Source organism: Sminthopsis crassicaudata, chromosome 2 (assembly GCF_048593235.1).
Source record: "Sminthopsis crassicaudata isolate SCR6 chromosome 2, ASM4859323v1, whole genome shotgun sequence".
Classification (NCBI taxonomy): domain Eukaryota; kingdom Metazoa; phylum Chordata; class Mammalia; order Dasyuromorphia; family Dasyuridae; genus Sminthopsis; species Sminthopsis crassicaudata.
This window is the reverse complement of record NC_133618.1, coordinates 121318215-121345486: the sequence shown is the minus strand read 5'-3', so window position 1 is coordinate 121345486 and position 27272 is coordinate 121318215. Positions and strand designations below refer to the sequence as shown.

At 35.1% G+C, this 27272-nt stretch overlaps 1 protein-coding gene across 5 annotated transcripts in view; it reads left to right on the top strand.

The window, feature by feature from the left end:
- ANXA4 (annexin A4) overlaps nt 1-27272 on the top strand; it is a 121154-nt gene that overhangs the window by 81670 nt on the left and 12212 nt on the right. For 3 of the 5 annotated variants that reach the window (XR_012485968.1, XM_074287119.1, XM_074287120.1), the window contains 8 exons: nt 1181-1235; nt 11026-11113; nt 14243-14337; nt 15465-15578; nt 17868-17958; nt 19832-19911; nt 23054-23110; nt 27076-27169. Coding sequence is in view for 4 of the 5 variants with exons in the window: in XM_074287119.1 (XP_074143220.1) it covers nt 1233-1235; nt 11026-11113; nt 14243-14337; nt 15465-15578; nt 17868-17958; nt 19832-19911; nt 23054-23110; nt 27076-27169 (622 nt within the window). In the remaining variant the exon portion in view is untranslated. Of the gene's footprint in view, nt 1-1155; nt 1236-11025; nt 11114-14242; nt 14338-15464; nt 15579-17867; nt 17959-19831; nt 19912-23053; nt 23111-27075; nt 27170-27272 lie in introns of all 5 variants that reach the window. The other 2 variants (XM_074287121.1, XM_074287122.1) reach the window with 1 other exon arrangement.

Below are 27272 nucleotides of genomic sequence, written 5' to 3'. Positions count from 1 at the left end.
GGAGGATTTGAACCCAGCTTCTGTGACTTCAAATTCAGCATTCAAAAAATCATTTTAAATTAAGATGTGTTATGTGGTCCACACAATATGCTTGATTTGAGAAGAAATCAATGCTTAGAAAGGACCGACGAGTTAACGTCACCAAAATGATAGTAATAAATATTGTTCAATGTTGTACTTTTATGAAGCTGAAACATTCTAATTCAATGTAATTCAGAGAACCCAGGTGTTGAAGTGAAGATTTGAGTTCAAATGCTAGTTTTGTCCAAGTTACTTCCCTATGGAGTTCAGTTTAAAATGCAAGGATTGGACTGGAACACTCCTAAAGTTCTTACAGCCATGACAATCCACAATTCTTCCATGTTAGTCTTTGTTTAGTTATTAGTCTTGTTACTATCAGCATAAAAAATAAAATAAAAAGATCTGAAGATTACCTGGCAGGATAAGATATCAGACACTGAGGTCTTTTCTTGAACTCAACTGCAAACATTCCAACTGTACGGTAGAGAGTTTGGCCTGGTCAAACTATGCGCATGCCAAATGTATGCCTACCAAAAAGATTATTTTATGTAGAACTCACACAGGGCAAGCACTTACAAGGTGGTTAGAAAAGGACACTCTCAAAGTCTCAACAACTTTAGAATTGATTGTTTGACATGGGAGTCATTGGCACAGGACTGCCCAGCATGGCGTGCCCTTATCACAGAAGGTGCTATGCTCTGTGAGCAAAGCAGAATTGAATTAGCTCAGAAGAAACTCAAGATGTGCAAAGTTTAGAGAATCCACTCCAAATGTTCATAGGGACTATTTGCTTCTGATCTGTGGCAGAGCATTCTGAGCTTATATTGGTCTGATCAACCATATGTGGACACACTGTAGTTAATATAGTGATGTCATTTTGGTCCTTTTCAAGAATGAAGGACAATGACCAATCAGCTAGCCTTGTACTAGCTATTGTACAATCAGACAATAGTCTGATGTACACTATATATGAATAAAGTATACGAAGGCCTTCAAATGAACGCCAGGGATAGGATGCAAGGTGGGGTGGGGAGGGGTATTATGCTTCCTTGTGGCGTCAGGAAGTTCCTGTCTCCCTTGTCAATAAATGCAATCTATGAGTTATCTTTGTTAAATAATTTTCCTTTATTACAGTCATTTCCTGTTTGATTTATTACAGAGAAACATCTGCTTGGAAAGATTCAACAGTGATCCTTTTATAATCGTTGGCCATGGTAAGTCAAAGGTCCTGCCTGCTGCTGCTTCAGTTCTTAGCAAATCCAGGATGTTTTATCACCTGAAAAAGTTATTCTAAAAGATATATTTGGGAAAGCTATCTTTTAAAGATACATGGTTGTGTATCCTTTTTCTTCCCCTCTGTCCATCATTAAAATCCATTGGCTCTGTAGTCCGATTATCAGGGCAGGAGATCAGCTCCTTGGGGTTCTGAAAAGTTTAGTTCTCATAGTAGAAGGCTTAAGTAAAACATCCCCAAAGTAGATAATCTAAGCTCATTCTTTGCATCCACATGATCTTTTGAATGTGTCTTACGGAACACACAATTACTTAGCTCAGAACAATTCTCTGTTGTTTATTGAATAAAGTCTAGAATTCTTAAGAAAATCTTGGTATTCTGCCTCTGATATTATCAGCCCTTTGTCCTGGGAAGTCACATAATTTCTTTTTTTTCTCCTTTCCTCCCCTTTCCCTTCCCCTTAGTATTTTTCCAATTACATATAAAGATAGTTTTAAACATTCATCTTTATATGATTTTGTGTTTCAAATTTTTTCTCCCTCCTCTTACCTCCCCCTCCTCAAAATAACAAGCTATCTGACACAGGTTATACATAGACAATCCTTTTAAACATATTTCTAACCCCTAAGCCTGTTACCTCCTCTGTAAAACAAATTTAATGTTATCTGTATTACCTTTTGCACAGGATTATTGTGGGGCTGGTTTGTCTCTTCTCCTTCCTCCACATGTATAAAGAATTCAGCAAACTTTAAAGTTCTTTACAAACATTATCTTAACTGGTGCTAAAGAGAACTGCCAATCAAATCCCAATTCTGATGTTTGTATGATCCTGAGCAAATCATTTAAACTTCCTTGAGAATAAGTTTCCTTGTATGTAAAATGGGGGAGTTTGGCTAAAAAGCCTAAAAGATTTTTTAGTGAGGCAAAATTCAGGACAAAGAATTAAAAGGACTTTTATTACAAGTATGTCAGTTTGATGGATTGATAATTAAAGATCAACACAGTTTCAAAGGGTGGGGCCAACTTTTATTGAAGATGAGATAAAGACAATTCAAATAAGTCCAGATTAGTATAACAGATTGGGGTTTTACATCTCAGTTCTTCCACAAAATAACAAGCATGTGACCATTTATAGGCATATATAGGTAAGTAGTAACTTGACTATGGGACAAATATCCAGAGACTTTGTAATATTTCCCTCCAACACTGATTAACAATCAGGTCTGGGAACAATGGGTCACTGATTTAGCATAACTTTCTTTTTTTTTCTCCAAAAGTATTTTATTTTTTCTAAATACATGTAAAGATAGTTTTCAACATTCATTTTTGTAAAACTTTGTATTCTAAATTTTTCTCCCTACCTTCCTTACCTTCCGTCTCCCCAAGACAGTAAGTAATCTGATATAGATTAAATATGTGCAGTTTTTTTCTTTTCCTTCCTTCCTTGCTTCCTCCTTCCTTCCTTCCTTCCTTCCTTCCTTTCTTTCTCTTTCTTTCTTTCTTTCTTTCTTTCTTTCTTTCTTTCTTTCTTTCTTTCTTTCTTTCTTTCTTTCTTTCTTTCTTTCTTTCTTTCTTTCTTTCTTTCTTTCTTTCTTTCTTTCTTTCTTTCTTTCTTTCTCTCTCTCTCTCTCTCTCTTTCTTTCTTTCTTTCTTTCTTTCTTTCTTTCTTTCTTTCTTTCTTTCTTTCTTTCTTTCTTTCTCTTTTTCTCTCTCCCTCTCTTTTTTCTCCTGTCTTTTCTTTACCTTTCCTTTTCTCCTTTCCTTCCCTTTCCTTCTTTTTTCTCTCTTTTTTTAAATTAAAGCTTTTTATTTTTAAAACACATGCATGGATAATTTTTCAACATTAATCCTTGCAAAATCTTGTGTTCCAATTTTCCCACCCCTTCCCCTAGATACAAATAATCCAATATATGTTAAACATGGTAAAAATATATATTAAATCCAATATATGCATACATAGTTATAGTTACCTTGCTGCACAAGAAAAATCAAATTAAACAAGAAAAAAAAGAGAAACAACAAAAAGGGTGAAAATGCTATGTTATGAACTCATTTCCCACAGTCCTCTCTGGGTATAGATGCCTCTCTTCATCACAAGATCATTGGAAATGGTCTGAATCATCTCATTGCTGAAAAGAGCCACATCCATAGTTATCATGTTGTACAAGAAAAATCAGACCAAAAAGGTAAAAGAAAAAAAAGCCCACAAGGAAAAAACAAACAAACAAAAAGGTGAAACTATTATGCTTCAATCCACATTCAGTCTCCATAGTTCTCTCACTGGTGTGATTGGTATTTTCTATCCCTAGTCTATTGAAATTGCCTTGAATCACCTCATTGTTAAACCAAGTCTATCACAGGGTCAGCATAACTTTCAAAACTAGCGTTTATATAACACATTAAGGTTCACAGAGCATTCTCCAAATGTTATCTCATTTGATCTTCATAACAACCTGAGAGGTAGGTAGGTGTTTGTTATTACTTCCATTTTGCAAATGAGAACACTGTGGCAGACTGACTTGGCTTAGGTCATATAGTTAGTAATTGTTGGAGGTTGAACTCTTCCTGACTTAAGGTCTTCTGTTGTCCCCACCATGTCATCGCATGGTTCCCTAAGAAAGAATCATCTGAATTTATTCATCTGTAGTGGAAGCTCCAGAGTAGCCACCTAGGATAATCCGATCAGAGTTGACAAGATCCATGGAAGCCTCATATTGCCCTTTTTTTTCCCACTCCCAATTATCAGGTTAGCAATTCAATAAACATTCTTCAGTTACTTCCTCTGAGTCACATAGAGTGCTAGGCACTGGAGCTAGAAAGGTAAAAATGAAATCTCATTCTCCCAGGAGAAAACAATATGTGCACAGCCATGTAAATTCAAAATAAAATTTGAGGAGAAAGCCTGGAGAATCTGCAAAAAACTTTCAGTAGGAAGTGACACCTGAGTTGAAACCTTGAAGAAAAATAAGGATTTTGAGAGACTAAACCGAGAAGTGACTGCTTTGAGACTTGCCCATTTCCCAGAAATGATAGGAGTATCATAAAGGGCAATTTTGTGCATCCTAGTTCAGTCTCAGATTAGAAAGAAGTTGTCTTTGATGTGTAATTAAAAAACCACAAATTTTTATTTTTATTTTTAAAATTATTTTTATTATTAAAGATTTTTTATTTTTAATTATTTTTCATTTTAAAAATTTTTTATTTTATTATTTTTAAATTTTTTTATTATTAAAGCTTTTTATTTTTGAAAAAATGTGTGTAGACAATTCTTCAACATTAGATCTTGCAAAAACCTTGTGTTCCAATTTTCCTTCTCTTCCTCCACGCCCTCCCCTAGATGGCAAGTAGTCTAATATATGTTAAATATGGTAGAAATAGATATTAAATCTAATATATGCATACATGTAATGTTCTCTTCTCTAAAATGTAATCATTCTCTGGGAGCAGGTTTCTTAAGGAGCTTCTAGAGGCAGCCTTAGTTTCAGTTCAGTTCAATAATCCCAAATGCAGCCAGGAGTTAAAGTCCAGATCCTTTATTTTCTCCTTCAAAATCTTGTCTCTTTCCTGGTTAGCTTTCTTAGAGGCCTATCTCTCTCCTTAGTTCCAAGAGCTCTCTCCAAATGTCTCCATCCAGCACAAAGGTGGAAGTTGGAATGAATTTGACTCTGCCTCCAAGAGAGTGGGCTTGTGGGTTTCTGTGGGCTTGGCCCTGAGAACTTCTTGCTTATATTTCTGCCTGATTTGTGAATCTCCTTGACTTGTGAATCTCCTTGACTTGTGAATGCCCTTGACTTGTGAATCTCCTCCTTATATATACTCTCTTTAAGGTGTGAACACTAATAAAACTAATAAATATTAAGTACATAATCACTTAGCACTTTGTTTCAAGTTCTGGCCCATAACATCTCCCACTTTGTTTTGATTTAGAATATAAGTGGTCATGACCTCCTTAACTTCTCAAGGAGGTGAAAACCCCAAAAAAGAAGGTGATCACTCCTTCCCTTACCGCTCAAAAAAGAAGTGAAAACACCATAAAAAGGAGATAATCATGCCTTCCCTGACTTCTCAGGAAGGGAGATGAAAACACCAAAGGAAATACGAAATCAAATCAGATTGGTGGGTTTCTGAAGGGGCTCACAATTAAAACAAGCATACAGAAATCCATCAATATGGGAGGAATTACACATAATTACATAAATTACGTAAGCACATAGCTATATAACACAGGCTAGAAATGATGTAACAAATAACATGAATCAGGGGCAGCTAGGTGGCACAGTGGATAGAACACCAGCCCTGAATTTAGGAGAACCCAAGTCTGATCTCAGACACTTAACACTTCCTAGCTGTGTGACCCTGGGCAAGTCAGTTAACCCCAGCCTCAAAACAAAAAAACAAACAAACAAACAAACAAAAAACCAAACAAATAACACGAATCAACACGAGGAATTATACATGTCCATAAGTCCCAGAAATAGTCCAAAAGGAATCTATTGTTCATTAGTTCATGTGCCAGGAATCCAATAATTCCTGCAAGTTTTGAAGTCCTGCAATAGTCTCATCTTGTGTTAGGGAATTCAATGATTCTTGATGGTTTTCAAGTCCTGCAACATTCTTTATCAACAATTTTTCATCTCAAGAAATCCAGTAATTCCTGATGGTTTTCAAATCCTGCAACAGTCTTTATCAACAATTTTTCATCTCAAGGAATCCAATGATTCCTGCTGGTTTTCAAGTCCAGCAATAGTCTTATCTTGTGTAAGGGAATCCAATGATTCCTCATGGTTTTCAAGTCCTGCAACAGTCTTATCTTGTGTTAGAGAATCCAATGATTCTTGCAGATTTGATTTTTAGGTCTTCTCCTTTGTTTTGAGGTTTTTCTCCTTTTCTGTCTCTCTCCAGGTACTTGTTGTCTCCCATCTGTTTCTTTCTCCATCTGTTTCCTTCTCTCTCTGTAAAAATACAAGCAAACCCTCTCTCCCAGGCAGTTAACCTATCTAGTCCCTTCTATTTTCCACTTTCTAAATTTCGCCTCATCATCTGGCAATTACATTGGAGCTGTTTGCATTGGACACTGCCCTGTTGGTTTAAAAGGCCTGTATTATCCCCAATTCTCTCCCATTTTTTCTGCTATCTGATTGTTTTTCTGTTGGTTGATCATGTAATCCCTTTCTGCCATGTGATTGCTTTTTGGCTGATAGATCATATTGGAGTCCTGACCTTCTAAAGATTCTCTGGGTGTAAACACAGCTGCCATCATGCCCCACCTATCTTTTGTATGATATCTTGGAGATGGGCCCTGCCTCTCATTTCCCTGGGTCAGTCAACATTCTGAGGCCCAATGGAAGCCATTGTGACATTTTGGACATAAGGTTTTAGGTCTTCTTTCAGCCTGTCCTCTTACTCTATCTCTATATCCACACTAAGCTCTAAGATGTCTTATTTTTCCACATTGACAACATCGACGATTTTCTCTAGAAGTCCCTTGGCAAGAAGGACCCTATCTTCCCATGTTCAGCATGGTCTGGGTATAATAAGTATTTGTGCCTACTGTAGCACAGTGTCTTCTTTTTTTTTTTTTTTCTGAGGCTGGGGTTAAGTGACTTCCCCAGGATCACACAGCTAGGAAGTGTTAAGTGTCTGAGACCAGATTTGACCTCGGGTCCTCCTGAATTCAGGGCTGGTGCTCTATCCACTGCACCACTTAGCTGTCCCCTGTAGCACAGTGTCTTATGGTCTCCTCTAAAGAAGCATCTTTGTGTAGTCCCCATATAATTCTTCTGCAAATGTCATTGGCATTTTCCTTAGCCAGATGTCTGGTCATTATTTCTGTAGCTGCATTTTCTCCAATAGTTTTTGTGACAGCTGTTTGCAGGCATCCCCACAAAATCCACAAAAGGTTCATTGAGACCTTGCTCTATTTTTGTGAAGGCTTCCCCTCAATCTTTTTGTCCGGGGAAGGAACCCCAAGCTTTTGTTGCAGCCTTAGAAATTTGCTCATACATTGTTATGGGATAATTAATCTGTGCTGAATTCTCTCCATAGTGACCTTCATCTGCTAGTTGGTCAAAAGTGACTTGTACATTAACACCTGTTTGTCTATTGCATCTGACTTGAATCCTACATAATTCATGATATTCTGAAAGCCACAAGTTTTGTCCAGGTTTTAAACATGTCCTTGCTATGAATTTCCAATCACTCGGGATTAGGATTTCATAAGCCAAATTATCTAGTAACATCTTAACATAAGATGATGTAGCCCCATTAAAGAATGCAACCCTTTTTCAAATCCTTAATTTTTTCCAGATCAAAAGGAGTGTATTTTCTCCTTTTTTGACCTAAAGAGTCAAGCTCTTCAATCACAGGGTATGCATTTATAAAATCAGATATATCCTGTCCTTCATTTTTTGTCTTAATCAATGCTTTTTCTAATCTTGTCATAGGCTGCTTAATAGGTGGTTCTCTTTGTGTTTCTGCCTCTCCCCTTCTTCCTTCTCCATCCATCCATGAAGGGTTAATTGAGGGAGGGAGGTCAGGGAATTGGAAATAATCTAATTTCTCATTCTGTGAATTCTTATCTGATTCTTCATCCTTGTCACCTAGTTTAGTTTGCACCTCTCTCTCCTGCTCTTTCTTCTTTTTCCTTATATAACATATATAATTTCCTAAAGCCAGTTGTATTAAATTGTATGTACTAAGTGAATCTTTGGAACTTGAGTCAGGTCCATTTTTATTGTAATATTGACAAAGTTGCTCTCCTACTAATTTCCATTCCTCTAGATCCAATTCTTTTTCCATAGAGAAACATAGAGTACATAGAGATATGTACTGTACAGTTTCTAAATGTTCAGTGATCTGCTCCCAAATTATAATCAAACCTTGGCTTTTCATAATCCTGACAATGCTCTCTACACATTTTCCTTGAAGAGAAACAGAAAGCTATTTTCTAAACATCTGTCCCATTTTAACTGAAGCACTAGTTTAGTCCTTTAACAAAGTTTCCTTGTTGTACTCACCCTAATTTCTGGGTCGAGGAGATTTTTCCACCGAATTAGGATTCTGTCTGCCCCATGTTGGGCCCCAAAATGTAATGTTCTCTTCTCTAAAATGTAATCATTCTCTGGGAGCAGGTTTCTTGGGGAGCTTCTAGAGACAACTTTAGTTTCAGTTCAGTTCAATAACCCCAAATGCAGCCAAGAGTTAAAGTCCAGATTCTTTATTTTCTCCTTCAAAATCTTGTCTCTTTTCCTGTGCCCGGTTAGCTTTCTTAGAGGCCTATCTCTCTCCTTGATTCCAAGAGCTCTCTCCAAATGTCTCCATCCAGCACAAAGGTGGAAGTTGGAATGAATTTGACTCTGTCTCCAAGAGAGTGGGCTTGTGGGTTTCTGTGGGCTTTGCCCTGAGAGCTTCTGCCTGACTTGTGAATCTCCTCCTTATATATGCTCTCTCAAAGGTGTGAATACTAATAAGTACTAAGTACATAATCACTTAGCACCTTGTTTCAACTTCTGGCCCATAATACATACATATTTATATAATTATCATGTTACACAATAAAAATCCTATCAAACCAGTAAAAAGAGAGAGAGAGAGGCAAAATAAAACACAAGCAAACAAACAAAAAGTGAGAATGTCATGTTGTGAACCATACTCAGTTCCCCCAGTCCTCTCTCTGAATGTAGATGGTTCTCTTCATCACTGAACAACTAGAACTGACAACCCAATTTTTAAAAATTATTATTATAGCTTTTATTGACAAAACATATGCATGGGTAATTTTTCAACATTGTCCCTTGCAAAAACTTCTGTTCCAACTATTCCCCTCTTTCCCTCTACCTTTTCCCCTAGGTGGAAGGTAGTCCCATACATAAAACCCAACTTTTTAAAAGTCACTAAAGTAACCAATTCTAGTCCCCCAGCCAAAGGAATGAAACTGATAATCTTGAAAAAACTTTTTGGGGTTTGTTGTTGTACATATAAAGATAAATTTCAACATCCCTGTTTTATAAGATTTTGAGTTCCAAATTTTTCTTCCTCCATCCTCTCTCTCTGATATGTTATAAATGTGCAATCATATTAAACATATTTCCATATTACTCATGTTGTGAAAGAAGAAACAGAATAAAAGTATAAAACCTGAAAAAACACCAAAAAGCAAAAATGAAAATGAAAATAGTATGCTTTAATCTGCATTCAGACTCCATAGTTTTTATTCTCTGTTTGGAGATAATATTTTGTATTATGAATCATTTGGAATTGTCTTGGATCATTGTCTAAGTCATTTATTCATCATACAGTATTGCTGTTGCTGTTACTGTGTACATTATTTTCCTGATTCTGTTTACTTCCCTCAGCATCATTTCATATTAAATCTTTCCAGGTTTTTCTGAAATCCATCTGCTCAGCATTTCTCATAGCATAATAATATTCCATTATATTCATACACCATAATTTGTTAAGACATTCCCCAGTTGATGAGAATTCCTTCAATTTCTAATTCTTTGCCATTACAAAAAGAGCTACTCTAAATATTTTTGTACACTTAGGTCATATTCTCTTTTAAATGATTTCTTTGGGATATGGTCTTCTAAGAATAGAATTGCTGGGGTCAATGGAAGATCACAGTACTGAATACATTTTTAGCATAGTTGCAAATTGCTCTCCAGAATGATTGGATCAGTTTACAACTCCACCAATAATGCATTAGTATTCTCTCTGACATTTATCATTTTGTTTTCCTGTTACATTAGCTAATCTGGTAAGTGTGAGGTGGTACCTCAGAGTTTTAATTTGCATTTCTCTAATCAATAGTGATTTAGTGCTTTTTTTTCATATGCCTGTATATGGCTTTAATCTCTTCATCTGAAAATTGTCTGTTCATATCCTTTGACCATTGATCATTTGGAGAATGACCTGTGAATTTAACTCAGTTCTCTACAGGCCTCTAAATGAGGCCTTTAAAATATAGTTTTTTTATCACCTCAAAAATTCATCCATCTTAAAGCATATAAGGAGAGAGACATCTCATTTTCTCAGAATTATGTCTTAATTTTTCTCTATTAATGGGTATAGGACTGCTTTTTGCATAATGGGTCTAGGATAAATGCTCATTGAATTTTTATACTGTTCTCCAACTCAAATTGACCACATAGTCTATTTGTTCTCTTCTTCCATTTACTACTAATTATAATGTAGCATTATGATATAAATTCAAAGGTTATAATTGGTTTTATATTGTTGACAACTTAAGATGTCCATTTTCTTGTTTGTTTGGGTTGTTTTTTTTTGTTTTGTTTTTTGTTTTTTTGAGGTAATTAGGGTTAAATTACTTGCCTAGGGTCAGGCAACTAGTAAGTTTGAAGCCAGATTTGAACTTAGGTTCTTCTGATTTCATTATGGCTGGTGCTTATCCATATCCATACATATATATATATATATATATATATATATATATCTGAGGTGCAATTTGATCTACCTTTCCTGACTCTTGAATGCAAATTCTTATGCCTTACATCATCAGCAAGTAAAATATAGTTCTTAAATTTCATGAAAAGATGAATTGGGAAATTATTCCTATAGATAGCTAATCCCATTTACTTACATGAGAATTCTTATAAACTTCAGTTTAAATTCTTATAAACTTTAATCAGGTCAGATGGCACTTGTTGATTTTATCATCTTGCTTTGAGGGCTGATCTTACTTTACTATGTATTTTTTAAAAATGTTGTTCAGACATTATTCTATGTCATTTGACTTTCTGTGTATTTAGGCAGGAAAAGGAGGTACAGTGAAACCTGCTGGAGGATTTAATGCATGTGAAGATGCCCAGAAATTGAGGAAGGCCATGAAAGGACTTGGTAAGTAGGTAGCCTACCTAATGCATGGCATAGGAAAGATTTATATAAATGTGTGCTTTGCAAGCAAGATTCTAAGCAACTTAATGCTTTTAAAATAAGTCTCCTTTGGCAATCCAGGTAAACTTTAAGATGAACTAGTACATTAAAAAATTTTTAAATTATTTTAAGATTTTGTTGGTAGATTGGAGCTGTGATTTCATGCCTATAGGCACCTCTTGGGGAAGAATGTCCTCTTGTTCTTTTTTTTTTTTTTTTTTTTTTTTTGCTGAGGCAATTTGGGTTAAGTGACTTGCCCAGGGTCACACAGCTAGGAAGTGTTAATTGTCTGAGGCCAGATTTGAACTCAGGTCCTCCTGACTTAAGGACTGGTGCTTTATCTACTGAATCACCTAGCTGCCCCTGGAATATCCTCTTCTAATACAGATCACAGAAAGCATCTACTCTACAATGTTCTTAACTTTGATACCTCAGAACTTCTTAAATAGATTTCAAGGGTCTTTGAACTTTGGAGGAAAAATACATATTAATTTTCACTAAACTCAGTTTAACATTTCTTTTAATTATGAATTTTTTAAAATCCCAAGATTATTCTCAAAAGGGATTCATAAACTTCACCAGACTGCCAAATGGATCCAGGATTCCAAAAATGTTTAAGGAACTGTGCCTTAGAGGGGTTCGTGGAGCCAGTGAGGTGCTGCCACTTGGTCAGCTTCGTATACTCTAAGCTCTTATCATATTTAGTTTGCTTAAATACACTATTAATTTAAATAGTTCCAAATATATATTCATGCTGGTTGTTGTCCCTCAAAATCTGATTATAATTACAGAAAATTTCTTTTACAACTTTTCATATATGTATAGATTGTATAGAGCATAATTTCTATGTTGTCCCATTCTAGTGGTAGATCAATAGGATTGATGAACCAATGTGGGATAAATTAGAATTTTTAATGGTATTTTCTTTTCCAAATACATGCAAAGATAGTTTTCAACATTCACTTTTGCAAAATTTTGTGTTCCAAATTTTTTTCCCTCTCTTTTCCCCTCTCCCCTCTCCATGACAACAAGCAGTGTGATTAAGGTTAAACAAATACATTAATTGGAATTTTGTATGAAACATTATGCAAAAGACATGTAATTAGTTGCAAAGTCAGTGTAGCCATATGTAAAAAATCAGTACAGGATGAATAGCTGTCAGAACATTAGATTATGTGTCAGTGAAGGTAGAAAATGGCACATGGCTTTCCTATTGAGAGCCTTAGAGGATAAGTATGTCATATGCAAGATATACAGAGTTGTTGGGATGATGATAATAATAATGATAGTAGTATTTATATCACACTTAAAAATTTGCCAAGCTTTATAAATAGTGTCAAATTTTATCTTCACATGAACCCTGGTAACTAGATGCTGTTATTATCCTTATTTTACAAATGAGGAAACTGAAATTTGGAGGGATTAAGTGATTTGCTTAGGGTCATATATTTAATGTCTGAAGCACAATTTAAACTCAGGTCTTCTGACATCAAACATACCACTCTATCTGCTGAGTAACTTCATTGTCTTATTCCAGCCAAAAAAAAAAAAAGGTACGCCCAAGCAAGGCACAGGACTAGGAACTAGCACTGGAGGGATTCTCTAGAGATTCTTTATGATTATCTTAAGAGTTTTAGCTAGATGAGATCTGAGAAGAGGAATAGTACAGTGGAAAGAACACTGGGCTTAGAGTTGGAAGACCAGGTTTCAAAGACTAAGGAAAGGAACTGGAGCTATGATATTATTGACATAGGGAATTGCCCTGTGAGAACTAATTCAAGTCAGTACCTTCTCAGCAATTTATAGTCTTAGAAAGTTTCCTAGAATTTTGAGAGACTAAATAATTTGCCCAGGGTTATATGGCCTTTTTGGAGGAGAGGGAAGAAGTGAATAAGTATTTATTAAGCACCTAGTACATGCCAAACACTGTGCTAATTGCTATACAAATATCTCATTTGATTCTCATAATAATCCTGTGAAGTAGGTGCTATTATTATCCTCATTTTTCAGTTGAGGAAACTGAGTCAAATGACTTTCCCAGGATCATTTAACAAATATCTATCCAAGCTGTCTTTGGATTTAGATCTTTTTAACTCCCGGCTCCATAGCACCTGAGACAGGTGCCTTGAGCCCAGGTCTCCCTAACATTGAGAACAGCTCTTTATGCATAATGATATCATATTTCTTTATGTAATTCTTTATATTTCATGCCAGACACTGGGAATACAACAGAAAGAAAAACAAAGAAAAAAAGAAAAAGAAAGATATCCTTGATCTCAAGGATTCAAGGATTATATTCTATTGTGATTATCCCATTTTATAGCTTTGTTACCATTTGTTCAGACTTTCCCTACATGTTCGACATTTAGATTATTTCCAGCTATTTTTACTATTTACATGTAACCTCTCAGTACTCTTACAAATCTTTAAAATTATCTAAGTTGCAGAGAAGTTTTTATTCTGCATTTGAGGGAACTTCTTCACTCAGAGTTTTTTGTACCATAAAATCATAGGTCTAAATTAAAATAATCTTTGTTGTTACAGAGAATGGAGTTAGGAATATATTTTAAGTTTTTTTTTCTTTTTTAATTACATTTTTAGGGTATATTCCCATGAATGAATTGCTGGGTCTTTTTATGTTTATGGTGTATTGTCATATTGTTTTCAATTGTTTTCAAAATATTGTATTATTCTGCAATGATATGTATTTTACCCTTTGAACACTTCTAATGAGTTTTGCCTACTTGATAAGAGTAGAATACAATTTTAGTGGCAATAGGTAGTATTCACTCAGAATAGGAAATCTAGGAAATACAAGATGAAATTACAAAAGGGAAGCGTTCTCCCTCCTTTTAAAACTTTCCTTACAAGGTGATTTTAATCTGGAAAGAAATAAGTAGGATGTCATGCTTTGGAGGCAAGGAAACAACAACAAAAAAAAAAAAAAAAAAAAAAAACACAACTTCTCCATTTGTCTTGCTAAAATTAACTTTTTAACCCTAATGACCCCAGAAGGAACCAGGATTTTGTACTTAGCATATCTTCTGTCTCTACCAACAATTTCTTTGTTTTTTTTTTTTTTTTTCCCTTCAGGTACAGATGAAGATGCCATCATTGATGTCCTTGCCTACCGTACTGTGTCACAGCGCCAGGAAATAAAAATAGCTTATAAATCAAGCATTGGTAGGGTAAGTCATAATTGAGTTTGTCACCCTAAGCTCTTAATGGAATCTCACTAGAAACCTGGGGCTTGTCTAGACCATACTACTAAGGTTGCTTTATTCAAAATGAATGAATGAATAAATAAGCTTGTTTTTCTTTGCCACTTTAAGATGCTAGATTTGATGGACTCTTTCTATTTGCTGGGAATTCCTTCTTTACAATGTCTCATCTGCTCTGAGAGCTGTTTGGTTCCAATTATTTAAGGCTAGTACTGATTCTTGTATCCTCAGCCCCGCCAATACTCGCCATATCAATAGGAGAAAAACAAAACCCATTACACACATACAGTTAATCAAAACAAATTTCTGCATTAGCCATAAATAAAATTAATTTGCCTCATTCTGCATGCATACTGAATTCTTTACCTTTCTATCAGTAGGTATGTAGCATGTTTCATCAATATTCTGAAATCTTGGTTTGTCTTTACTCTTATAAGAGTTCAGCATCATCATATAATTTGTTCAGCTATTCCTCAGTTTACTGGAACTCCCTCAGATTCTCATCCTTTACTACCCTCAAAAAGAGCCCTCAATATTTTTATATGTCCATAGAATTTGTTTTCCTTAAGATTCCTCCTTGCCTCTTCAAACTCCTCCCTCTAACTCCTTCCCTTTTCCCCCCTTTCCTTTCTATTTTCCTCTTGAATGAAATGGGTTTTTATATCCAACTCTGTGTTTTTATTCTTTCATCTTCATCTTTTAATGAAAATAGTAACTAATATTAATATTATCATTATCTTAAGTTAAATTATATTTATTTGCTAAATGTCTATTAAATTTGATTTTTTTTCTCTCCTATTTTCCATGTAGCCTTATATATTTTGGTCATGTTACTATTACTTATAATTTTGTTGCATTTGTTGCAATTATATAATTATAAATTTGTTGCATAATTATAGTATGCATAATTTTGATCTTTTCACATTTACCAGGGCCTTTTCTATGATTCAGTATATGAGTTATTGTTGTGAGAGTTCATTCCTGTCCATAGATCTATTATTGAGAGACTACTTAGCTGCAGCCTGGCAGGGGGGGGGGAAATGGAGTTGGGGGTTGTTTAATTAAATTTAGGCCCATTTTCTGTGCCTTTCCAGGATTTGATCAAAGACTTGAAATCGGAACTGAGTGGAAAATTTGAGAGAGTGATCTTGGGAATGATGATGCCCACTGTGTTGTATGACGTGTCTGAGCTGAAAAGAGCCATGAAGGTTTGAATTCATCCCTGTAGTGATTAACTTTTGTTTCCTACCTTCAAGAAAGTCATCTAGGCATTTTATTCATAATGATACTAATAAAAGCTTTCAGATATAGCCAAGGGGAAAGCTCAAATATGGGAACAGTTAACTTTTAAACTTTTGGCAGTTGAAAAATATCAAGTCAGTAAGAAAACTTTTTTTTGTTCTCTTCTTCCTGTTTTTTTTTTTCCTGAGGCAATTGGGGTTCAGTGACTTGCCCAGGGTAACACAGCTGGGAAGTGTTAAGTGTCTGAGATCAGATTTGAACTCAGGTCCTCCTGAATTCAGGGCTGGTGCTCTATCCACTGAGCCACCTAGCTGCCCCATTGTACTTTTCTAAAAAGAGATTCATAGGGTCTTAGTTGAAAGAGACTTGGGAGTTATTTAGTCTAAACTCCTGCTTTTAGGGATCCTCTCAGAATGATCTTTTCTTTTCTTTTAAATTTTCTTTGTTTTAATCAGTTGCTATAGGCATCTTCTCTTGAAAGCAATGAAGTCATCCTTATAATTCAGTGACAGGATCTGTTTTTGCCTTTGGCATATTTCTGGAAATCTTTTCATTGTTTTAGCTTTGTTCCAATCTTATTTGAGGCCTGTAATTTTCTGATTGTGTAGCAATCTTTATAAATATGGAATTGGTAGAAAAGGCTTCTCAATTGGCCTCAGATGAGTTAAAATATCCTTCACAGAGAAGAATGAACTTGCTGAGTTCTAGCTTGGGAGGTGGGGGTGAAGATGCTGCCTTTTTTTTTTTTTTTTAATCCAAACTGTTATTTTGATAGTTTAGCTTTTCCTCATGTGGAAGGTTCTATCAACATAGAACAGTACCTGTTTGAATAACTAGCATAGTCTTAGAAGGTTGCCTAGGATCTCTGAGAAGTAAAGTTCTCCAGAGTCACATAGACAAATCATGTCTGAATTAGGGTTGGAGCCTAGGTCTTCTGTACATCAAAGTTGGCTTTCTTATCTACTATGCTCTATTGCATTTTTGGTCAGCTAACTTAAAAGGCCTAGTCTATAACTCAAATACATTTATCATTATTAATATCTTTCCCTCAATCACTATTCTCAGGGTTCTAGTTATGTAGCCTTAGGCAATCATCCTGCTCTCTCAAGAAGATTATTCTCAAAGTTCCTCTTTATCCATCTAAGTATTATTCTAATTAAACATCATGTGTCTGCCATATATAAAGCGCTGCACTAGGCATTGGGAATAAAAAGTTGTATTCAGATCCTGCTCTCAAAAGTCTTATGGGGAAACTTAGGAAAAGCCAATCAAAGAAAGAATAAATGTTGGACTTTGTATACTTTTATTTCCAAAGAGCACTAGACTTGGAGTCAGGAACAGGGTTTAAATTCTAACTCAGACTTTGTTGTATGACCCTGGACAGATCACTGTCATCTGTAAAATGGGGATAATAAGAGCACCTACCTCGGGAAAATCAAATGAGATAAGTATGTAAAGAACCATGTAAATGTTGGCTATTGAGATGGGTCTAGCTCCTTTATAAAATAATAAAGTTGAATTAGATAGTTCCCAAGGCCCATATCAGTTCTGTTTTACAATGATTTTATGTTCCATTTCTTCACTTGTAAATTGAATGTCTAACTCAATAGTTCTTAATTTTCCTATACCCTCATTTTGCAGATAATAAAACTGAAATGCAAAGAGGGGCCTCTTTTGAGTTAGCCAGACTCACATACTAAAAAAATTCTAGGGAGCTTTGAACCCAAAGCTCCCTGAGTTTTACCCCCCTTTGCCATTGATTTCAAACTCAAATAGAAATTGATTCTTGTGGGCTACATATCGACTCAGAAAACCCCAAATGAACATTATCTATGTGTTTTTATTTATTTTGTTAAAATTTTCTAATTACGTTTTTATATGGTTCACACTGCACTTAGAAGTTGGCTGATGACACAAGTTTGATGCCTCACTACACCATATGATCTCTTTAATACCAACATTTTTAAGATTTTATGTTCAGTTTTTTCATTAGTGAAATGAGGGAGTTGGGTTAAATGGATCTCTAGGGTCTCTTCCAGCTTTCTATTATATGACCTTATGAAATGTTTGAGGATCAGAGATGCATTTGAATTTTGGATGACTCCATTCAAAATCAGAGAACCCCCATCAGCAAATCTTCCTTCTATTTTTATTTGATTAGTAAATTACTAGTACATTAGCATCTCATGTTCTGTAAATCTGTTGACATTTGTGAACTATCTACAACATACCTTTTCTTTGGATTGTTCATTTAGGGTGCTGGCACAGATGAAGGCTGCTTGATTGAAATTTTGGTTTCTCGGACCCCACAGGAGATCCGAGAAATCAATGAGACTTACAAACGAGGTAAGTAGCCTTATTAAAGGATCCTCAATTAAGGTTTTGATATAATCTTAATAGGGACTGGCTGTGGATGCTTATACACTATGAGTCTTTCTTCATAGAATCATTGACCTGGAAGAAACCTTGAGGAATCATCTGTTCACATTATTTTTTCTCCAGGCATTTCAGTGTTTAAACTATCCAGTCTTTGGGTGGAGACTCATAAAAGCTACATAGCTTGTTTTAAGGTTTTTAGTCCACCAAAAGTTGAGAAGTTATTCCTTAATGCAAAGTGAAGACTAAAATTAATTCAAGAAACATTTAAGTGCCTGCTCTGTGTAAGGCTTGTGCCAAGTGCTATTTGATGAGGTGATGGGTATTAACATGATCAGGTATGCCATTGAAGTGAGTCATTCTCTTTGGAGTAGAAAGTGTATCAGATGACTATTGTGGTCCTTTTCAACTCTTGAATTCTGTGTCTCTGTAATGAGGCGCTGAATTAGAATGGCTACAGTAGAAATAGAAAAAGGGAAGGGAAGGATGGCAGATATGGAATGAACTGGTTTTGGCAAATGGTTGACTATAGAAGACAAAAGGAAAGAAAGATGATCTTAATGGAGTCAGCCTATAAGATGGCAAGGTAGTCCAGTGTTGAGCCTATGTTTATACTTGCGTAAGACATTTACTCTGGAGTCTGGGCAAGCCTGTTTGCCTTGGTTTTCTTCAGCTGCAAAAGGGAAATAATAACATTATATTACAGAGTTGTTGTGAAAATCAAATGATTCTATTTGTAAAATACTTAGCCTAGTGCCTGGCACATGGTAGGCACTATATAAATGCTAGCTATTATTATTATTAAATATTGTGATATTATCAATAAACAAAAAGAAGTTGGGTGGAAATTACAAGTAACAGCTTAATAAATGCTCAGTGAGTTGAATTAGGGGCTCAGTTTTGAGGAAAATATTTAGTTTTAAAAATAATAAATGCAATATGCTGGCAGGAGCTGTTTTTCTCATCTTTGTTCCCCTAACTCTCAGTAGAATGCCTTATATATAATGTCATAAAAAAAAAAAAAGAACCCAAAGGTTTGGTAAGTTGATTTGAAGAAAGCTTTAAGAAGTTTTTGAAGAAGTGCAGCCAAAAACTGCATTAGAATTCTTGGAAATATCCTCTGGGATTTGTTTCTTTTGCAATGCCCCTTAGTACTACCTATAAGAAAATTCTCTGGTGACTTAATTCTGTTGATTTACTCAATAGATAATGGGCTAGAGTCAGCATTGAAATCAAAATGGTAAAAAAGTAATTCCCAGAATCAGATTCACTGAGTGCTTGAATCATTCATTCCCCCATAGTGAGATTCTACAGGAGAATGTAGACAGTTTCCTCCCCCCCTCCATCTTCTCAATAGGACCTGGGGGAATCTCATACTCTCTTAGGAAGTCAAACATCTCTTATACTAGAAACCAGTGGATCAAGTTGATCTATATTACTTGGCCAAAAATGAATATTGTGGGTTTTGAAAGTTGTTAATACTAAATTGAGGCCACCAGGCTGCTCAAGGAGGGGTAAACTAGCCTAGGCAGAAAATGGAACAGATCAAAACTCCTATGCCAGTAAGCAGTGGCTGCTGCTGAGAAACAACTTTTACAGCCAATCTTTCTGATAAAGGCCTCATTTCCAAAATATTTAGAGAATGGATTCAAATTTATAAGAATACAAATCATCCCCCAGTTGACAAATAATTAGAGAATATGAACAGATAATTAGGCTATTTCAGAAGAGAGGTGGGCATGGAGAAGATAGACATCCCTGAGATGGCAAAGGAACTATTTCAGTAGTTGTTTTTTTTCATGTTTCTGATATGTTGCTAATAATAATTTTTTTGGGGGGACAGAATATGGAAAAAGTCTTGAAGATGACATTCGCTCTGATACTTCTTTCATGTTCCAGAGAGTGCTTGTGTCTCTTGCATCGGTAAGTCAAATACTTTAGGGGCAAGGGATATAATTTTGATTGGACAGCATATATTTCTTTAGAGATACTCTTCCCTAATGGGCGAGCCAAGTGTGAAATATTATTTAATAATACTAAAAGTTCTCCTGATGGCTAATTATTCCATGGAAATAACTCTTGATTCTCTAATAGAATGTAAATTTCTTGAGGGCAGGGATTATTGATATTTTTTTGTCTTTCTTTGTCCCAGGACCTGGCATTTTAGTAACATTGATTCATCCAAAGATTAGCCTAACTATTCTCACAGTACACTGTTACAAAGAGCTGTTTATCAGGATATTATTGTTTCTGTCAGGAGGTAACATAGTGTACTAGGAGGAATATTAGCTTTAGGGTCAGAGGACTTGGGGTCAGTGATAGCTCCACTACTTATTATCTATGAGTTCATTGGCAGTCCTTCCATCTCTATGGCTCTCAGGTTTCTTACGTAAGAAATGAAAGGGTAACAAGTGGTGACCATTCAGATGACCATATCAAGCTCTAAATCATATCATCTGATAAAGGATTGCATGGATCAGTAAAAAGAACATCTATACTGAATAAATCTTAATAAATCCTGGCTTCTTTATAAATTGAATTAAGTAACATTTGAAGAGACAGATATATATCAGTAGACAATAAATAGTGGCTGCTAGAGGAAAACAATTTTTATAATCAGTCTTTCTGATAAAAGTCTCATTTTCAAAATATGTAGAGAACTGACTCAAATTTATAAGAATACAAGTCATTTTCCAATTGATAAATGGCCAGAGAATATTAACAGATAATTTTCAGATGAAGAAATTAAAGCCATTTCTAACTCATTTGAAAAAATACTCGAAATCACTATTGATTAGAGAAATGCAGTTAAGAAAACTCTAAGATCCCACTCCACATCTCTCAGATTGGGTAAGGTGATAAGAAAAGATAATGATAAATATTGGAGAGGATGTGAGAAAACTGGGACACTAATGAATTGTTGGTGAGTTGTGAACTGATCTAACTATTCTGGACAGCAATTTGGAACTATGCCCAAAGGGCTATAAAACTGGATCTAGCAATGTCCTTACTGGCTCTGATTCCCAAAGAAATCATGGAAGGCTTTCCAGGAACTAATGTTGATTGAAGTGAGCAGAAACAGGAAAAAAATGAACCCAGTGATGATCACTACATCATATATGTGATAATCAACTGAGATGTACTTAGCTCTTTTCAACAAGGTGGTTATTGAAGTCAATTCATGTAGACATGGAATTGAAAATATTAATCATGTCTAGAGAGAACACTATGGAGACTGAATTTAGATTGAATCATGTATTTTCAGCTTTTGTTTCTTTTTCATGGAAATATGTTGAAATAGATTGCATATATTTAATCTATATCATATTGCTTGCTGTCTTGGGGAAAGGGGAAGGAAGGAAGGAAGGAAGGAAGGAAGGAAGGAAGGAAGGAAGGAAGGAAGGAAGGAAGGAAGGAAGGAAGGAAGGAAGGAAGGAAGGAAGGGAGAAAGATTTGGAACACAAAGTCTTACAAAAATGAATGTTGAAAAAATGTATTTGGAAAAACAAAATACTATTGAGGGGGAAAAAATAAATAGAAGGTGGTGGGATTTCCCCATATTGGAGTTCTTCAAACAAAAACAAACAAAAAACAGCAGTTACTGCTGTGCTTTCAGCTTGGGTAAGATAAGGAGACCCAGACTCAAATAAAATTAAATCACAGGTCAGCTTTCTGTTCATCTTTCTACAAATTCCCTCAGAATTCTCATCCATTCTCTTAGCTTTAGCTATTAGCTCTGATAGCTAAGAACTTCCATAATGATATATTTATCTATGACCTATCTCTGGATTTTAAACATGTATTGATGATTCTGTGATGGATCTTGATGTTTTACTAGTAACTCAAATTTACCCAATGCTGAACTTACCATTTTTCCACCTTAATCAGTTGCTTTGATTTCTCTATCTCTATTCTTAATGCCATCATTCTTCTCAAATTCCATTTGGAACCTCTAGCATCTTTTTGACTTTTCTTTCTCCTTTACCCAACCAATCAAGTTATCTTAATTATTTTTTTAAAAAATATTTCAAAATATCTCTCATAACTATTTTTCTTTTCTGGTACCTATTTTCTATTTCAAAAGCCTTACCTGTTTGCCTTCTTCTAGTTTCTCTTCATCTTAATCCCTCTGCACACTGGTTAATCTTCATACAATTCATTCTTAAAGGTCAAAAGCCTTTAGTGACTTCCCATTGCCTACAGAGTAGAGGGTAAACTCCTTGATCTAGCATTCAAAGTTTGAAATTTGACTATAACTGTAACTTGCCTTCCTATCTTTATCTCCTCTTATCTCCATCGGTGAATTAATATCCTTATTTTCTAAACATGTTTATGCTTTTTTGACTGCCATTTTTTGTTCAAACCATTTTCCCATTTTAAAATGCTTTCCCCTTTCTGGCCTAACAATCTTTCAAGGCTCAGATGAAATCTAACCTCTTTGTTCAGAGGATCACCATTCTAAAGCCAACAAAGATCTTAGAAGACATTTAATTCAAACTGAGGACCAGATTGGGAGAAGTAACTGCCTGAGGCAATAGAACAGTGAGAAGCAGAGTTGGGATTTTAATGTGGGTCCTCTGGCTCCAAATAAATCTTTCTGTGCCTCAGTTCCCCCTCTGTAAAAGAAGGAGGTTGGACTAGATAACTTCCAAGACTGTGTCTCTGAACCTATAACCTTTTTGAAATTTCCCTTCTCTTTTACTCTTCATTTGGTATTTCTCATTTACTTGGGTCATTAATTATCTTCTCATGTGTCATCTTCCCTAGTAGACTATCAGATCCTTGAAGTAAAGGACTATGGCTTATGTTTAAAACACAAGACTCATGAGTTCTTGGCCCTACTTTATACATATTATCAATTTTGTAACTATCAGATCTTTGGACTACTTCATATCTAAGAAAAGAAGGTGTTGAGTTGGATGATTTTTAATATCCCTTCTAGCTTTCACTGCTATGATAAAATGACCTTGAGAATTTAAGAGAACAGATAGTGTAAAATAATCCAGTTTGAAGACTTATATGAAAATCTGCTTCAATGATAATTATTGTTTCCTTTTGCTTTCAGGCAGGGAGAGATGAAGGAAATTACTTAGATGATGACCTTGTGAAGCAGGATGCCCAGGTTGGTAATTCTCTACTTTTTTTCCATCCATGATCCTGGTTTGCTCCTTTTTTTACCTGCTATGAAGTAAATAGAAGCTGGTTTTTTGTCCAGTGATTAGCTTACTGCTTGGGACATAGTAGCTCTAAATAAATGCTTATTACTTAATTGATTGGTGGGTAATTTTCACTTACTTCACTGAGAAGTTGTGATAGGGGAAATTGCCTTCAGACCAAAAACATGGAGGAAGGAAAGATATTTAAACTGCTGATAAGCGACTAGGTGTCATAATGGACAGAGCACTGGACTTGGAGTCAGGAAGACCTGAACCTCATGTTCAAAGCTAACTGTGTAACCTGAACAAATTACTTAACCTCAATTTGACTGTTTCCTTAGCTGTGTAATTGTAATAATAACAGCACCCACTTCTTAGGGTTGTTGTGAAGCTCAAATAAGATAATATTTATAAAGTGCTTAGCATAATGTCTTGCACTAAGTAGGTACTAATACTTATTTCCTTTCCCTTCCCTCTGATTAAAGAAATTTCTCAAATTCAAGTGTGAGTTTTTGCTGCTTTACAGAAGCTAATATCTGTGCCTATTAGCACAATCCTCTGGAATTTTATTGAATATTTATGAAAAGCAGTAAACAAATGTATTTTTAATTGATAAATTTTCAAGTTAAAAAATAATCTGGAGGTCTTAAATGCAATGCACAGTGGTGGTTGTCAGAGTTTGAGTGATTTCCCTCAGCACCAGAAAGCAGAATTAGAATTCCTATGTAGTTAAAGGAAGCCAAATTTTGGCTTATTTTAAGGAAAAAAAATTTGTTCATAGGGAATAGGGACTGGAACTGTGATTTCATTGGCATAGAAAATGCCTGATGAGGAAATTCCTTCTCCCAAGGCAGATCTGTACCTTCTCTACTGATAAATCTCTACTGATTTATGACCTTGAAAGTTGCCTGGAGCACTAAGAGGCTAATTGTCTTACCTAGTATTAATTACACAGCAATTATGTGTCAAAGGTGGGATTTGAACCCAGGTCTTCCTTTCTCCAAATACCAGGTCTCCATCTTCTGTACCATACTATCTCCAAAGCTTCTCTAAAATATATATATATATATATATACATATACCTTATATATATATATATATATATATATACACATATACCTTATATATATATATATATATATATATATACCTTATAAGATAGTCAGCATCTCATTGGAAATGTTCAGGCAAAATTAGGAAACTTCCAACTTAATAGAAATTGTGTAAGGGGATTCTCAAATTAGCTAATTGGTTGTAGTTGATGACTTTTAAAGTCTCTCAGTTTTTAAAGTTGTAATATTCTATAATACAACTGTATGTTTATGAACCTAGGTTTAAAAATTGGTGGGAAGAATGTCCCTCACTGGCATGAAAAGGCATAATTGAACGGATTTGATCAGTGCCAATGTGAGAGACAAGAGTCAAACCCTTCTTTGCCTCTTGGGAAGGGTGCATGGAAGAGTTGATATTTATTTGCCTGTAGAAGTGGGAATATAATGGTTGGGGTTTAAGTCCAAGAAAGATGGATGGAGCTAGAGGGAAGAGGACTAATCAGTAGAGGCAATTGGGATTTCTGTGAGTCCCATAGAAGTAATTTACAAGTCATTACACTCCTATCTCCTTACTTAGGTTGCATTTCTTGAGATTTTCCTCAGACAAAATAACATCTAGTTATATCTCTCTAAAATATATAGTTTTGATTTTTTGGGGGAAAAACACATTAACAATAAAACTCGTCAAACTTAAAAATGAAGAAACCAATGAGTGAGAAAAAGAAAAGTCTACTTTAGGAACTTAACAATTTGCAATGATCAGCTGGTTTGCAAACTCAGCTGGTTTGCAAACTCAGCTGGTAATCATTTTGAATGGAAGAAACAGACAAGGTAGTATTTCCCAAACCAAATAATAACTGCAGGATAGTAAAATATCTAAATTCCCAACTATATACTCCTTCACAGCCTTAGCTTTGTAACTCAGGAGGTAGGAATTGGGGAAGAAGGGGAAAATGAGATATAGGGAGAAAGAACAGTCAAGTTTTTATATTTTAAGTGTCTTTATTAGTAACATTTTGTAGACTAAAAATATGCTGCTGTTAGTAAACATTGATCTAGGTGGATGAGAGAAAAAAATTCTCAACTTTCCTTCAATGAGACATTTAATACTTTTCTTTATTTTTTTTTATTATTTTCATTCACTTATTTGTTTTTTTGCTGAGGCAATTGGGGTTGAGTGACTTGACCAAGGTCACACAGTTAGGAAGTGTTAAGTGTCTGAGGCTAGATTTGAATTCAGGTCCTCCTGACTTCAGGACTGATGCTCTATCCACTGCACCACCTAGCTGCCCCAACATTGAATATTTTTCATGGGAGGCAATATGGTATCCTGGACAGAATCCTGGATTTAGAGACAAGAGGATGTGTTAGCTGTGTGATTTTGGACAAATTACATTATAGACCTCAAGTTACCTTTTTTGTAAAAGGAGACCTTGAATTAGAGAATCACTGGCTCCCTGACCGTATAGGGAACCACCAGAACATCTTAAAGATTGTCAAAAATAAAATAAAATAAAAATAAAAGTAAAAAAAGATTGTCAAACACTAAAAATCCTTTAAAATGTGACTTTCATTGATCAAAAAGAAACTAGATAGCCAATTAAACAGAAAAAAAAAATGTTGGGGAGGGAGAGAAGAGAGCAATCACCTCTACTTGCAATTAAAATACAAGTTGATGATAAACATATAATAGTCAAGACTTCTAAAATCCTAAAATCCATTGGGCATGTAGATATTAAATTCCAAGTGTGAACCTGAACTTTTCAGAGTTTTAGTTAAGTTATTCTTTTTTTTTTTTAATATCAATGAGTTCAAATAATTAAAATACTTTGAAGATGTAAGGACATGATAAGTATTTGACATTCTTTGATGACCATTGCAACATCTGAAAAAATTTATAATATGATGGATACAGAACAAGCCTTGTTATTGGAAAGAACTAGGTTCAAAGCCTACCTCTGAGATATTAATGGCTGTATGGCAATATTAGTAGCTTAACCTCTCGGTGCTCCAGGTAACCCTCTAAGACAGAGGAGCTATGGTCTCCATCAGCAGAGGGAATTTCCACTATAAAAAAGACCTCACATGTTTGAAATTACAATTCTAGATGTCTCCCTCCCCTGCCCTCAAAGAATCAGTTAAGTAGCTCTAAGTGGAAGGAGGTGGTCTTTATAGAATGGAAATTATGATGGCATTTTAAGGATAGAAAATGGGTGAAGAACCTCACACAACAACAGAGTTCAGTGGACACTATCTTTGCATTTGCTGATTGAGCATTTTCATTGACTCTTTCCTGGATCATGGAGGTAATTCATAAATATTTATTAATTGCCTACTACGTGCCAGATGCTGGAGATCCAGAATCCAAAAGAAAAAAAAAATCCCAACTAGCTAACATTCTAATGGGAGAGACAAGGAAATATAGAAGTATATACAGCATAAATAGATAATAAATATAAATTAACACAAAGTAGTTAAGGAAGTCGAAATCAATTGGATAATCAAGAAAGGTTTCATATAGAAATAAATGAGCTAAGTCTTGAAGAAAGGGATGGAATCTTTGAGACAGAAGTGAAGAGAAAGAAGATTTCATTTTTGTAAAAAAAAAAACCTGTACAAAGGTGGGAGATGAAGTGCCAGTGTGTGAAGGACAGAGACAAGGTTGATGGAGAGATACATAAGACTAGAAAGTGAAATTGAGGCCAATTTGTGAAGAGTTTTAAAATTTAAATTTTATCCTAGAGACAATAAACAGCTCCTATGTTTCAGATATATGGCTTCCAACCAGTACATCTCTATTTGGATTTAGGAAAATATGTAACCCCAGGTCTTAGAGCTCTGAAGAATCTGATCCTTTCATGTGTTTTAACTCACATTAGGCGCTGTATGAGGCTGGTGAAGCAAGATGGGGGACCAATGAGGATAAATTCCTATCCATTCTCTGTTCTAGGAACAGAAATCACCTACTCCATGGTAAGTCTCTTGGTTATTTTTTTAATTAAATGATTAAAAATTTAATTTTGTGCATTAACACATAATTCACACATAAACTTGCTTAGTAACTAATTTATATTTA